The sequence below is a fragment of the Tachyglossus aculeatus genome, chromosome 6 (assembly GCF_015852505.1).
Source record: "Tachyglossus aculeatus isolate mTacAcu1 chromosome 6, mTacAcu1.pri, whole genome shotgun sequence".
Taxonomy (NCBI): domain Eukaryota; kingdom Metazoa; phylum Chordata; class Mammalia; order Monotremata; family Tachyglossidae; genus Tachyglossus; species Tachyglossus aculeatus.
In genome coordinates, this window is record NC_052071.1 from 31,164,252 (window position 1) to 31,178,535 (window position 14,284).

The 14,284-nt window shown below is 35.6% G+C and overlaps 1 protein-coding gene across 1 annotated transcript in view; it reads right to left on the reverse strand.

Annotated features, from left to right (window-relative positions):
• LOC119929786 (transmembrane 9 superfamily member 2-like) overlaps positions 1–12,975 on the reverse strand; it is a 78,118-nt gene extending 65,143 nt beyond the window's left edge. The window contains exon 1 of the mRNA XM_038748067.1: positions 12,770–12,975. Coding sequence (XP_038603995.1) covers positions 12,770–12,967 — 198 coding nt within the window. The 5' untranslated portion in view covers positions 12,968–12,975. The remainder of the gene's footprint in view (positions 1–12,769) is intronic.
• Between the last annotated feature and the right edge of the window lie 1,309 nt (positions 12,976–14,284).

Sequence of the window (14,284 nt, forward strand, 5' to 3'; positions counted from 1 at the left end):
TTATTTATTTTACTTGTACATATCTATTTATTTTATTTTGTTAGTATGTTTGGTTTTGTTCTCTGTCTCCCCCTTTTAGACTGTGAGCCCACTGTTGGGTAGGGACTGTCTCTACATGTTGCCAATTTGTACTTCCCAAGCGCTTAGTACAGTGCTCTGCACATAGTAAGCGCTCAATAAATACGATTGATGATGATGATGATGATTCTATTTATTTTATTTCGTTAGTCTGTTTGGTTTTGTTCTCTGTCTCCCCCTTTTAGACTGTGGGCCCACTGTTGGGTAGGGACTGTCTCTATATGTTGCCAACTCGTAATAATAATAATAATAATAATAATAATAATAATAATGGCATTTATTAAGCGCTTACTATGTGCAAAGCACTGTTCTAAGCACTGGGGAGGTTACAAGGTGATGAGGTTGTCCCACGGGGGGCTCAGTCTTCATCCCCATTTTTCCAGATGAGGGAACTTGAGGCCCAGAGAAGTTAAGTGACTTGCCCGAAGTCACACAGCTGACAATTGGCGGAGCCGGGATTTGACCCATGACCTCTGACTCCAAAGCCCAGGCTCTTTCCACTGCTTCTCTTGTACTTCCCAAGCGCTGAGTACAGTGCTCTGCACACAGTAAGCGCTCAATAAATAGAATTGATTGATTGATTGATTGGGACCGTGTCCCACCCGATTTGCTCGCATCCACCCCGGCGCTTAGCAGAGAAACAGGATGGCTTCGTGGAAAGAGCCTGGGCTTGGGAGTCGGAGGTGGTGGGTTCTAATCCCGGCCCCGCCCCTTAGCAGCTGCGTGGCTTTGGGCGAGTCGCTTCTCAGGGCCTCAGTGACCTCATCTGTAAAATGGGGATTTAGGCTGTGGGCCCCACGTGGGACAACCTGATTACCCTGGATCTACCCCAGGGCTTAGAACAGGGCTCGGCACCTAGCAAGCGCTTAACGGACACAATCGGTATTATTGTCGTTATTCTCTGTGTCTCAGTTACCTCATCTGAAAAATGGGGATTAAGACTGGGGAAGATAGGGAAGCAGCATGGCGTAGTGGATAATAATAATAATAATAATGTTGGTGTTTGAGCCCCTTCCTTCCTCTCCCCTTCGTCCCCCTCTCCATCCCCATCTTACCTCCTTCCCTTCCCCACAGCACCTGTATATATGTATATTTGTTTGTACATATTAATTACTCTATTTATTTATTTTACTTGTACATATCTATTCTATTTATTTTATTTTGTTAGTACGTTTGGTTTTGTTCTCTGTCTCCCCCTTTTAGACTGTGAGCCCGCTGTTGGGTAGGGACTGTCTCTATAAAAATTTGTACTTCCCAAGCGCTTAGTACAGTGCTCTGCACACAGTAAGCGCTCAATAAATACAATTGATGATGATGAACAGTGCTTGGCACATAATAAGCGCTTAACAAATACCATCATTATTATTATTATTATTAGGACAGCGCTTGACACATAGTAAGTGCTTAACAAACACCCTCATTATTACCATTATTAGAACAGCGCTTGACACATAGTAAGCACTTAAATACCATCATTATTATTCTTATTAGAACAGCGCTTGGCACATAGTAAGCACTTAAACACCATCATTTTTATAATTATTATTAGAACAGTGCTTGGCACATAATAAGCGCTTAACAAATACCATTATTATTATCATTATTATTTGGACAGTGTTTGGCACATAGTAAGCGCTTAACAAACACCCTCATTATTACCATTATTAGAACAGCGCCTGACACATAGTAAGCACTTAAATACCATCATTATTATTATTAGAACAGGGCTTGGCACATAATAAGCGCTTAACAAATACCATTATTATTATTATTAGGACAGCGCTTGGCACATAGTAAGCGCTTAACAAACACCATCATGATTACTATTATTAGAACAGCGCTTGACACATAGTAAGCACTTAAATACCATCATTATTATTAGTAGTAGTAGAACAGTGCTTGGCACATAGTAAGCGCTTAACAAACACCCTCATTATCACTATCATTAGAACAGCGCTTGACACATTGTAAGCACTTAAATACCATCATTATTATTATTATTAGAACAGCGCTTGGCACATAGTAAGCACTTAAATACCATCATCTTTATAATTATTATTAGAACCGTGCTTGGCACATAATAAGCACTTAACAAATACCATTATTATTATTATTATTAGGACAGCGCTTGGCACATAGTAAGCGCTTAACCAACACCATCATGATTACTATTATTAGAACAGTGCTTGACACATAGTAAGCACTTAAATACCATCATTATTATTATTATTAGGACAGTGCTTGGCACATAGTAAGCGCTTAACAAACACCCTCATTATCACTATCATTAGAACAGCGCTTGACACATAGTAAGCACTTAAATACCATCATTTTTATAATTATTATTAGAACAGTGCTTGGCACATAATAAGCGCTTAACAAATACCATTATTATTATTAGCACAGTGCTTGGCACATAGTAAGCGCTTAACAAATACCATCATCATTATTATTATTAGAACAGTGCTTGGTACATGGTAAGCCCTTAAACATCATTATTACTATTATTATTAGACTAGTGCTTGGCACACAGTAAGCGCTTAACAAACACCCTCATTATTACCATTATTAGAACAGCGCTTGGCACATAGTAAGCACTTAAATATCCTTATCATTATTATTATTAGAACAGGGCTTGGCACATAGTAAGCGCTTAACAAACACCATCACCATCACTAGTATTAGAACAGCGCTTGACACATAGTAAGCACTTAAATACCATCATTTTTATAATTATTATTAGAACAGTGCTTGGCACATAATAAGCACTTAACAAATACCATTATTATTATCAGGACAGTGCTTGGCACATAGTAAGTGCTTAACAAATACCATTATTATTATTATTAGAACAGCGCTTGACACATAGTAAGCACTTAAATACCATCATTATTACTATTATTAGAACAGCGCTTGACACATAGTAAGCGCTTAATACCCTCATTATTACTATTGTTAGAACAGCGCTTGACACATAGTAAGCGCTTAATACCCTCATTATTACTATTGTTAGAACAGCGCTTGACACATAGTAAGAACTTAAATACCATCATTATTAGTAGTAGTAGTAGAACAGTGCTTGGCACATAGTAAGCGCTTAACAAACACCCTCATTATTACTATTATTAGAACAGCGCCTGACACATCGTAAGCACTTAAACACCATCATTTTTATAATTATTATTAGAACAGTGCTTGGCACATAATAAGCGCTTAACAAATACCATTATTATTATTATTAGAACAGTGCTTGCCACATAGCACTTAAATACCATCATTTTTATAATTATTATTAGAACAGTGCTTGGCACATAATAAGCACTTAACAAATACCATTATTATTATTAGGACAGCGCTTGGCACATAGTAAGCACTTAAATATCATTATTATTATTATTATTAGGACAGTGCTTGGCACATAGTAAGCGCTTAACACCCTCATTATCACTATCATTAGAACAGCGCTTGACACATAGTAAGCACTTAAATACCATCATTATTATTATTATTAGAACAGCGCTTGGCACATAGTAAGCGCTTAAACACCATCATTTTTATAATTATTATTAGAACCGTGCTTGGCACATAAGCACTTAACAAATACCATTATTATCATTATTATTATTAGGACAGTGCTTGGCACACAGTAAGCGCTTAACAAACACCCTCATCATTACTATTATTAGGACAGCGCTTGCCACAAAGCACTTAAATACCATCATTTTTATAATTATTATTAGAACAGTGCTTGGCACATAATAAGCACTTAACAAATACCATTATTACTATTAGGACAGTGCTTGACACATAGTAAGTGCTTAAATATCATTATTATTATTAGGACAGTGCTTGGCACCTATTAAGCGCTTAACAAATACCATTATTATTATTAGAACAGCGCTTGACACACGGTAAGCACTTAAACACCATCATTTTTATAATTATTATTAGAACAGTGCTTGGCACATAATAAGCACTTAACAAATACCATTATTATTATTATTAGGACAGCGCTTGCCACAAAGCACTTAAATACCATCATTTTTATAATTATTATTAGAACAGTGCTTGGCACATAATAAGTGCTTAACAAGTACCATTATTATTATTAGGACAGCGCTTGGCACATAGTAAGCGCTTAAATATCATTATTATTATTATTAGGACAGTGCTTGGCACATAGTAAGCGCTTAAATACCATCATTATTATTAGTAGTAGTAGAACAGTGCTCGGCACATAGTAAGCGCTTAACAAACACCATCATTATCACTATTATTAGAACAGCGCTTGACACATAGTAAGCACTTAAACACCATCATTTTTATAATTATTATTAGAACGGTGCTTGGCACATAATAATCGCTTAACAGACACCATTATTATTATTATTATTAGGACAGCGCTTGACACATAGTAAGCACTTAAACACCATCATTTTTATAATTATTATTAGAGCAGTGCTTGGCACATAATAAGCGCTTAACAAGTACCATTATTATTATTATTATTAGGACAGTGCTTGACACATAGTAAGCACTTAAATATCATTATTATTATTATTATTAGGACAGTGCTTGGCACATAGTAAGCGCTTAACAAACACCATCATTATCACTATTATTAGAACAGCGCTTGACACATAGTAGGCACTTAAACACCATCATTTTTATAATTATTATTAGAACAGTGCTTGGCACATAATAAGCACTTAAATACCATTATTATTATTATTAGGACAGCGCTTGCCACATAGCACTTAAACACCATCATTATTAGTAGTAGTAGTAGTAGAACAGTGCTTGGCACATAACAAGCACTTAACGAATACCATTATTATTATTAGGACAGCGCTTGACACATAGTAAGCGCTTAAATATCATTATTATTATTATTATTACGACAGTGCTTGGCACATAGTAAGCGCTTAACAAACACCATCATTATTATTATTATTAAAACAGCGCTTGACACACGGTAAGCACTTAAACACCATCATTTTTATAATTATTATTAGAACAGTGCTTGGCACATAATAAACACTTAACAAATACCATTATTATTATTATTAGGACAGCGCTTGCCACAAAGCACTTAAACACCATCATTTTTATAATTATTATTAGAACAGTGCTTGGCACATAATAAGCGCTTAACAAGTACCATTATTATTATTAGGACAGCGCTTGACACATAGGAAGCGCTTAAATATCATTATTATTATTATTAGGACAGTGCTTGGCACATAGTAAGCGCTTAAATACCATCATTATTAGTAGTAGTAGTAGAACAGTGCTCGGCACATAGTAAGCGCTTAACAAACACCCTCATTATCACTATTATTAGAACAGCGCTTGACACATAGTAAGCACTTAAACACCATCATTTTTATAATTATTATTAGAACCGTGCTTGGCACATAATAAGCGCTTAACAGACACCATTATTATTATTATTATTAGGACAGCGCTTGACACATAGTAAGCACTTAAACACCATCATTTTTATAATTATTATTAGAGCAGTGCTTGGCACATAATAAGCGCTTAACAAATACCATTATTATTATTATTATTAGGACAGTGCTTGACACATAGGAAGCGCTTAAATATCATTATTGTTATTATTATTAGGACAGTGCTTGGCACATAGTAAGCGCTTAACAAACACCATCATTATCACTATTATTAGAACAGCGCTTGACACATAGTAGGCACTTAAACACCATCATTTTTATAATTATTATTAGAACAGTGCTTGGCACATAATAAACACTTAACAAACACCATTATTATTATTATTAGGACAGCGCTTGACACATAGTAAGCACTTAAACACCATCATTTTTATAATTATTATTAGAACAGTACTTGGCACATAATAAGCACTTAAATACCATTATTATTATTATTATTAGGACAGTGCTAGGCACATAGTAAGCGCTTAACAAATACCATCATCATTATTATTATTAGACTAGTGCTTGGCACATAGTAAGCGCTTAACAAACACCCTCATTATTACTATTATTAGAACCGCGCTTGACACATAGTAAGCACTTAAATACCATCATTACTATTATTATTATTAGAACAGTGCTTGGCACATAATAAACACTTAACAAATACCATTATCATCATTATTAGGACAGTGCTTGGCACATAGTAAGCGCTTAACAAATACCATCATCATTATTATTATTAGAACAGTGCTTGGTACGTGGTAAGCCCTTAAACATCATTATTACTATTATTATTAGACTAGTGCTTGGCACACAGTAAGCGCTTAACAAACACCCTCATTATTACCATTATTAGAACAGCGCCTGACACATCGTAAGCACTTAAATACCATCATTTTTATAATTATTATTAGAACAGTGCTTGGCACATAATAAACACTTAACAAATACCATTATTATTATTATTATTATTATTATTATTATTACAGCGCTTGACACATAGTAAGCACTTAAACACCATCATTTTTATAATTATTATTAGAGCAGTGCTTGGCACATAATAAGCGCTTAACAAATACCATTATTATTATTATTATTAGGACAGTGCTTGACACATAGCAAGCACTTAAATATCATTATTATTATTATTATTAGGACAGTGCTTGGCACATAGTAAGCGCTTAACAAATACCATCATTATTATTATTATTAGAACAGCGCTTGACACATAGTAAGCACTTAAACACCATCATTTTTATAATTATTATTAGAGCAGTGCTTGGCACATAAGAAGCGCTTAACAAATACCATTATTATTATTAGGACAGCGCTTGGCACATAGTAAGCGCTTAAATATCATTATTATCATTATTAGGACGGCGCTTGGCACATAGTAAGCGCTTAACCAACACCCTCATGATTACTGTTATTGGAACAGCGCTTGACACATGGTAAGCGCTTAAATACCATCATTAACACTATTATTATTAACACTATTAATATTAATATAATATTAATATTATAATATATTAATAATATTATAATATTAATAATAATAGTGTTAATGACAGTGCTTGGCACATAACAAGCGCTTAACAAATACCATTATTATTATTATTAGGACAGCGCTTGAAACATAGTAAGCGCTTAAATATTATTAGTAGTAGTAGTAGGCCAGCGCTTGGCACATAGTAAGCGCTTAACCAACACCCTCATGATTACTGTTATTGGAACAGCGCTTGACACATGGTAAGCGCTTAAATACCATCATCAACACTATTATTATTAACACTATTAATATTAATATTATAATGTACTAATAATATTATAATATTAATAATAATAGTGTTAATGACAGTGCTTGGCACATAACAAGCGCTTAACAAATACCATTATTATTATTAGGACAGCGCTTGGCACATAGTAAGCGCTTAAATATCATTATTATTAGTAGTAGTAGGACAGCGCTTGGCACATAGTAAGCGCTTAACCAACACCCTCATGATTACTGTTATTAGAACAGCGCTTGACACATGGTAAGCGCTTAAATACCATCATTAACACTATTATTATTAACACTATTAATATTAATATTATAATATATTAATAATATTATAATATTAATAATAATAGTGTTAATGACAGTGCTTGGCACATAACAAGCGCTTAACAAGTACCATTATTATCATTAGGACAGTGCTTGACACATAGTAAGCGCTTAAATATCATTATTATTAGTAGTAGTAGGACAGCGCTTGGCACATAGTAAGCGCTTAACCAACACCCTCATGATTAGTGTTATTGGAACAGCGCTTGACACATGGTAAGTGCTTAAATACCATCATTAACACTATTATTATTAACACTATTAATATTAATATTATAATATATTAATAATATTATAATATTAATAATAATAGTGTTAATGACAGTGCTTGGCATATAAGAAGCGCTTAACAAATACCATTATTATTATTATTAGGACAGCGCTTGGCACATAGTAAGTGCTTAAATATCGTTATTATTATTAGGACAGCGCTTGACACATAGTAAGCGCTTAAATATCATTATCATTATTAGTAGTAGGACAGCGCTTGGCACATAGTAAGCACTTAACCAACACCCTCATGATTACTGTTATTGGAACAGCGCTTGACACATGGTAAGCGCTTAAATACCATCATTAACACTATTATTATTGACACTATTAATATTAATATAATATTAATAATATTATAATATTCATAATAATAGTGTTAATGACAGTGCTTGGCACATAACAAGCGCTTAACAAGTACCATTATTATCATTAGGACAGCGCTTGAAACATAGTAAGCGCTTAACCAACACCCTCATGATTACTGTTATTAGAACAGCCCTTGATACATGGTAAGCGCTTAAATACCATCATTAACACTATTATTATTAACACTATTAATATTAATATAATATTAAAATATATTAATAATATTATAATATTGACAATAATAGTGTTAATGACAGTGCTTGGCACATAACAAGCACTAACAAATACCATTATTATTAGGACAGCGCTTGGCACATAGTAAGCGCTTAACCAACACCCTCATGATTACTGTTATTGGAACAGCGCTTGACACATGGAAAGCGCTTAAATACCATCATTAACACTATTATTATTAACACTATTAATATTAATATAATATTAATATTATAATATATTAATAATATTATAATATTAATAATAATAGTGTTAATGACAGTGCTTGGCACATAACAAGCACTTAACAAATACCTTAACCAACACCCTCACGATTACTGTTATTGGAAGAGCGCTTGACACATGGTAAGCGCTTAAATACCATCATTAACACTATTATTATTAACACTATTAATATCAATATATTAATAATATTATAATATAATATTAATAATATTATCATATTAATAATAATCGTGTTAATGACAGTGCTTGGCACATAACAAGCGCTTAACAAATACCATTATTATTATTAGGACAGCACTTGGCACATAGTAAGCGCTTAAATATCATTATTATTAGTAGTAGTAGGCCAGCGCTTGGCACATAGTAAGCGCTTAACCAACACCCTCATGATTACTGTTATTGGAACAGCGCTTGACACATGGAAAGCGCTTAAATACCATCATCAACACTATTATTATTGACACTATTAATATTAATATAATATTAATATTATAGTATATTAATAATATTATAATATTAATAATAATCGTGTTAATGACAGTGCTTGGCACACAACAAGCGCTTAACAAATACCTTAACCAACACCCTCAGGATTACTGTTATTGGAAGAGCGCTTGACACATGGTAAGCGCTTAAATACCATCATTAACACTATTATTATTAACACTACTAATATTAATATAATATTAATATTATAATATAATATTAATAATATTATAATATTAATAATAATAGTGTTAATGACAGTGCTTGGCACATAACAAGCACTTAACAAATACCTTAACCAACACCCTCATGATTACTGTTATTGGAAGAGCGCTTGACACATGGTAAGCGCTTAAATACCATCATTAACACTATTATCATTAACACTATTAATATCAATAGATTAATAATATTGTAATATAATATTAATAATATTATAATATTAATAATGATAGTGCTAATGACAGTGCTTGGCACATAACAAGCGCTTAACAAATACCATTATTATTATTAGGACAGCGCTTGAAACATAGTAAGCGCTTAAATATCATTATTATTATTAGTAGTAGGCCAGCGCTTGGCACATAGTAAGCGCTTAACCAACACCCTCATGATTACTGTTATTGGAACAGCGCTTGACACATGGTAAGCGCTTAAATACCATCATTAACACTGTTATTATTAACACTATTAATATTATATTAATATTAATAATATTACAATGTAATATTAATATTATAATATTCAGTGCTTGGCACATAACAAGCGCTTAACAAGTACCATTATTATCATTAGGACAGCGCTTGGCACATAGTAAGCGCTTAAATATCATTATTATTAGTAGTAGTAGGCCAGCGCTTGGCACATAGTAAGCGCTTAACCAACACCCTCATGATTACTGTTATTGGAACAGCGCTTGACACATGGTAAGCGCTTAAATACCACCATCAACACTATTATTATTAACACTACTAATATTAATATAATATTAATATTATAATATATTAACAATATTATAATATTAATAATAATAGTGTTAATGACAGTGCTTGGCACATAACAAGCGCTTAACAAATACCTTAACCAACACCCTCACGATTACTGTTATTGGAAGAGCGCTTGACACATGGTAAGCGCTTAAATACCATCATCAACACTATTATTATTGACACTATTAATATTAATCTAATATTAATATTATAGTATATTAATAATCTTATAATATTAATAATAATAGTGTTGATGACAGTGCTTGGCACATAACAAGCACTTAACAAATACCTTAACCAACACCCTCACGATTACTGTTATTGGAAGAGCGCTTGACACATGGTAAGCGCTTAAATACCATCATTAACACTATTATTATTAACACTATTAATATCAATAGATTAATAATATTATAATATAATATTAATAATATTATAATATTAATAATAGTGTTAATGACAGTGCTTGGCACATAACAAGCGCTTAACAAATACCTTAACCAACACCCTCACGATTACTGTTATTGGAAGAGCGCTTGACACATGGTAAGCGCTTAAATACCATCATTAACACTATTATTAACACTATTAATATCAATATATTAATAATATTATAATATAATATTAATAATATTATCATATTAATAATAGTGTTAATGACAGTGCTTGGCACATAACAAGCGCTTAACAAATACCTTAACCAACACCCTCACGATTACTGTTATTGGAAGAGCGCTTGACACATGGTAAGCGCTTAAATACCATCATTAACACTATTATTATTAACACTATTAATATCAATAGATTAATAATATTATAATGTAATATTAATAATATTATAATATTAATAATAGTGCTAATGACAGTGCTTGGCACATAACAAGCGCTTAACAAATACCTTAACCAACACCCTCATGATTACTGTTATTGGAAGAGCGCTTGACACATGGTAAGCGCTTAAATACCATCATTAACACTATTATTATTAACACTACTAATATTAATATAATATTAATATTATAATATAATATTAATAATATTATAATATTAATAATAATCGTGTTAATGACAGTGCTTGGCACATAACAAGCACTTAACAAATACCTTAACCAACACCCTCATGATTACTGTTATTGGAAGAGCGCTTGACACATGGTAAGCGCTTAAATACCATCATTAACACTATTATTATTAACACTATTAATATCAATATATTAATAATATTCTAATATAATATTAATAATATTATAATATTAATAATAATCGTGTTAATGACAGTGCTTGGCACATAACAAGCACTTAACAAATACCTTAACCAACACCCTCACGATTACTGTTATTGGAAGAGCGCTTGACACATGGTAAGCGCTTAAATACCATCATTAACACTATTATCATTAACACTATTAATATCAATAGATTAATAATATTCTAATATAATATTAATAATATTATAATATTAATAATGATAGTGTTAATGACAGTGCTTGGCACATAACAAGCGCTTAACAAATACCTTAACCAACACCCTCATGATTACTGTTATTGGAAGAGCGCTTGACACATGGTAAGCGCTTAAATACCATCATTAACACTATTATTATTAACACTATTAATATCAATAGATTAATAATATTCTAATATAGTATTAATAATATCATAATATTAATAATAGTGTTAATGACAGTGCTTGGCACATAACAAGCGCTTAACAAATACCTTAACCAACACCCTCATGATTACTGTTATTGGAAGAGCGCTTGACACATGGTAAGCGCTTAAATACCATCATTAACACTATTATTATTAACACTATTAATATCAATAGATTAATAATATTGTAATATAATATTAATAATATTATAGTATTAATAATAATCGTGTTAATGACAGTGCTTGGCACATAACAAGCGCTTAACAAATACCATTATTATTATTAGGACAGCGCTTGGCACATAGTAAGCGCTTAAATATCATTATTATTATTAGTAGTAGGCCAGCGCTTGGCACATAGTAAGCGCTTAACCAACACCCTCATGATTACTGTTATTGGAACAGCGCTTGACACATGGTAAGCGCTTAAATACCATCATCAACACTGTTATTATTAACACTATTAATATTATATTAATATTAATAATATTACAATGTAATATTAATATTATAATATTCAGTGCTTGGCACATAACAAGCGCTTAACAAGTACCATTATTATCATTAGGACAGCGCTTGGCACATAGTAAGCGCTTAAATATCATTATTATTAGTAGTAGTAGGCCAGCGCTTGGCACATAGTAAGCGCTTAACCAACACCCTCATGATTACTGTTATTGGAACAGCGCTTGACACATGGTAAGCGCTTAAATACCATCATTAACACTATTATTATTAACACTATTAATATCAATAGATTAATAATATTATAATATAATATTAATAATATTATCGTATTAATAATAATCGTGTTAATGACAGTGCTTGGCACACAGGAGGCGCCTAGCAAATAGGCCGACGATGAGGAGGAGGCGGTGAGGGGGTGAGGGAGGCCTCACCTTGCAGGCGTCGTCCTCCCTGTTGGGCTCGCAGAAGCTGACGGGGGCCAGGCCGGGCAGGTAGAAGGCGGGGCAGCGGGGCGGCGCCAGCAGCAGGACCAGGACCAGGACCAGGAGCGGGGGCAGGACCGGGACCGGGACCGGGAGCGGGACCGGGAGCGGCCCGGGCCTCCCGCCGTCGCCACCGGCGGCCCTCATACTGAGGCCTCACCCTCAGGGGGGCCACCGTCAGCCCGCCCGGGGCCACCGACCGCCCGCTTCCGCCCGCCCACACCGCGCCGCCTCTCGCGAGAGCATGTTGGGGACGGGCGCCGCTCTCGCGAGACCCGGCCGGCCCTGTGGGGACGGGCGCGGCTCTCGCGAGACCCGGCCGGGACGCCCCCGGCGCCCTGTTGGGGACGGGCACCGCTCTCGCGAGAACAGGCCGGGACGCCCTGTTAGGGACGGTCGCGGCTCTCGCGAGACCCGGCCGGGACGCCCCCGGCGCCCTGTTGGGGACGGGCGCGGCTCTCGCGAGAACAGGCCGGGACGCCCCCTGCGCCTCGGGGGACATGGCTCCATTGTGGAGGGGGGCGCGGGCCCGGCTGCGCGCGCATGCGCGCCCTTTCTCCTCCTCCTCGTGTCTCTCTCCACTTCAATCCGTACTTCATGCTGCTGCGCGGATTATCTTTGTCCAGAAACGCTCTGGACATATTACTCCCCTCCTCAAAAACCTCCAATGGCTACCGATCAATCTGCGCATCAGGCAGAAACTCCTCACCCTGGGCTTCAAGGCTGTCCATCACCTCGCCCCCTCCTACCTCACCTCCCTTCTCTCCTTCTACTGCCCAGCCCGCACCCTCCGCTCCTCCACCACTAATCTCCTCACTGTACCTCGCTCTCGCCTGTCCCGCCGTCGACCCCCGGCCCACGTCATCCCCCGGGCCTGGAATGCCCCCAATCCCTCTGCCCCTCCGCCAAGCTCGCTCTCTTCCTCCCTTCAAGGCCCTGCTGAGAGCTCACCTCCTCCAGGAGGCCTTCCCAGACTGAGCCCCTTCTTTCCTCTCCCCCTCGTCCCCCTCTTCATCCCCCCCATCTTACCTCCTTCCCTTCCCCACAGCACCTGTATATATGTATATATGGTTGTACATATTTATTACTCTATTTATTTTACTTGTACATTTCTATCCTACTTATTTTATTTTGTTGGTATGTTTGGTTCAGTTCTCCGTCTCCCCCTTTTAGACTGTGAGCCCACTGTTGGGTAGGGACTGTCTCTATGTGATGCCAATTTGTACTTCCCAAGCGCTTAGTCCAGTGCTCTGCACACAGTAAGCGCTCAATAAATACGATTGATTGATTGATTGAGCGCTTACTATGTGCAGAGCACTGGACTAAGCGCTTGGGAAGTACAGATTGGCAACACATAGAGACAGTCCCTACCCAACAGTGGGCTCACCGGCTAAAAGGGGGAGACGGAGAACAAAACCAAACGTACCGACAAAATAAAATAAATAGAATAGATGTGTTCTTAGT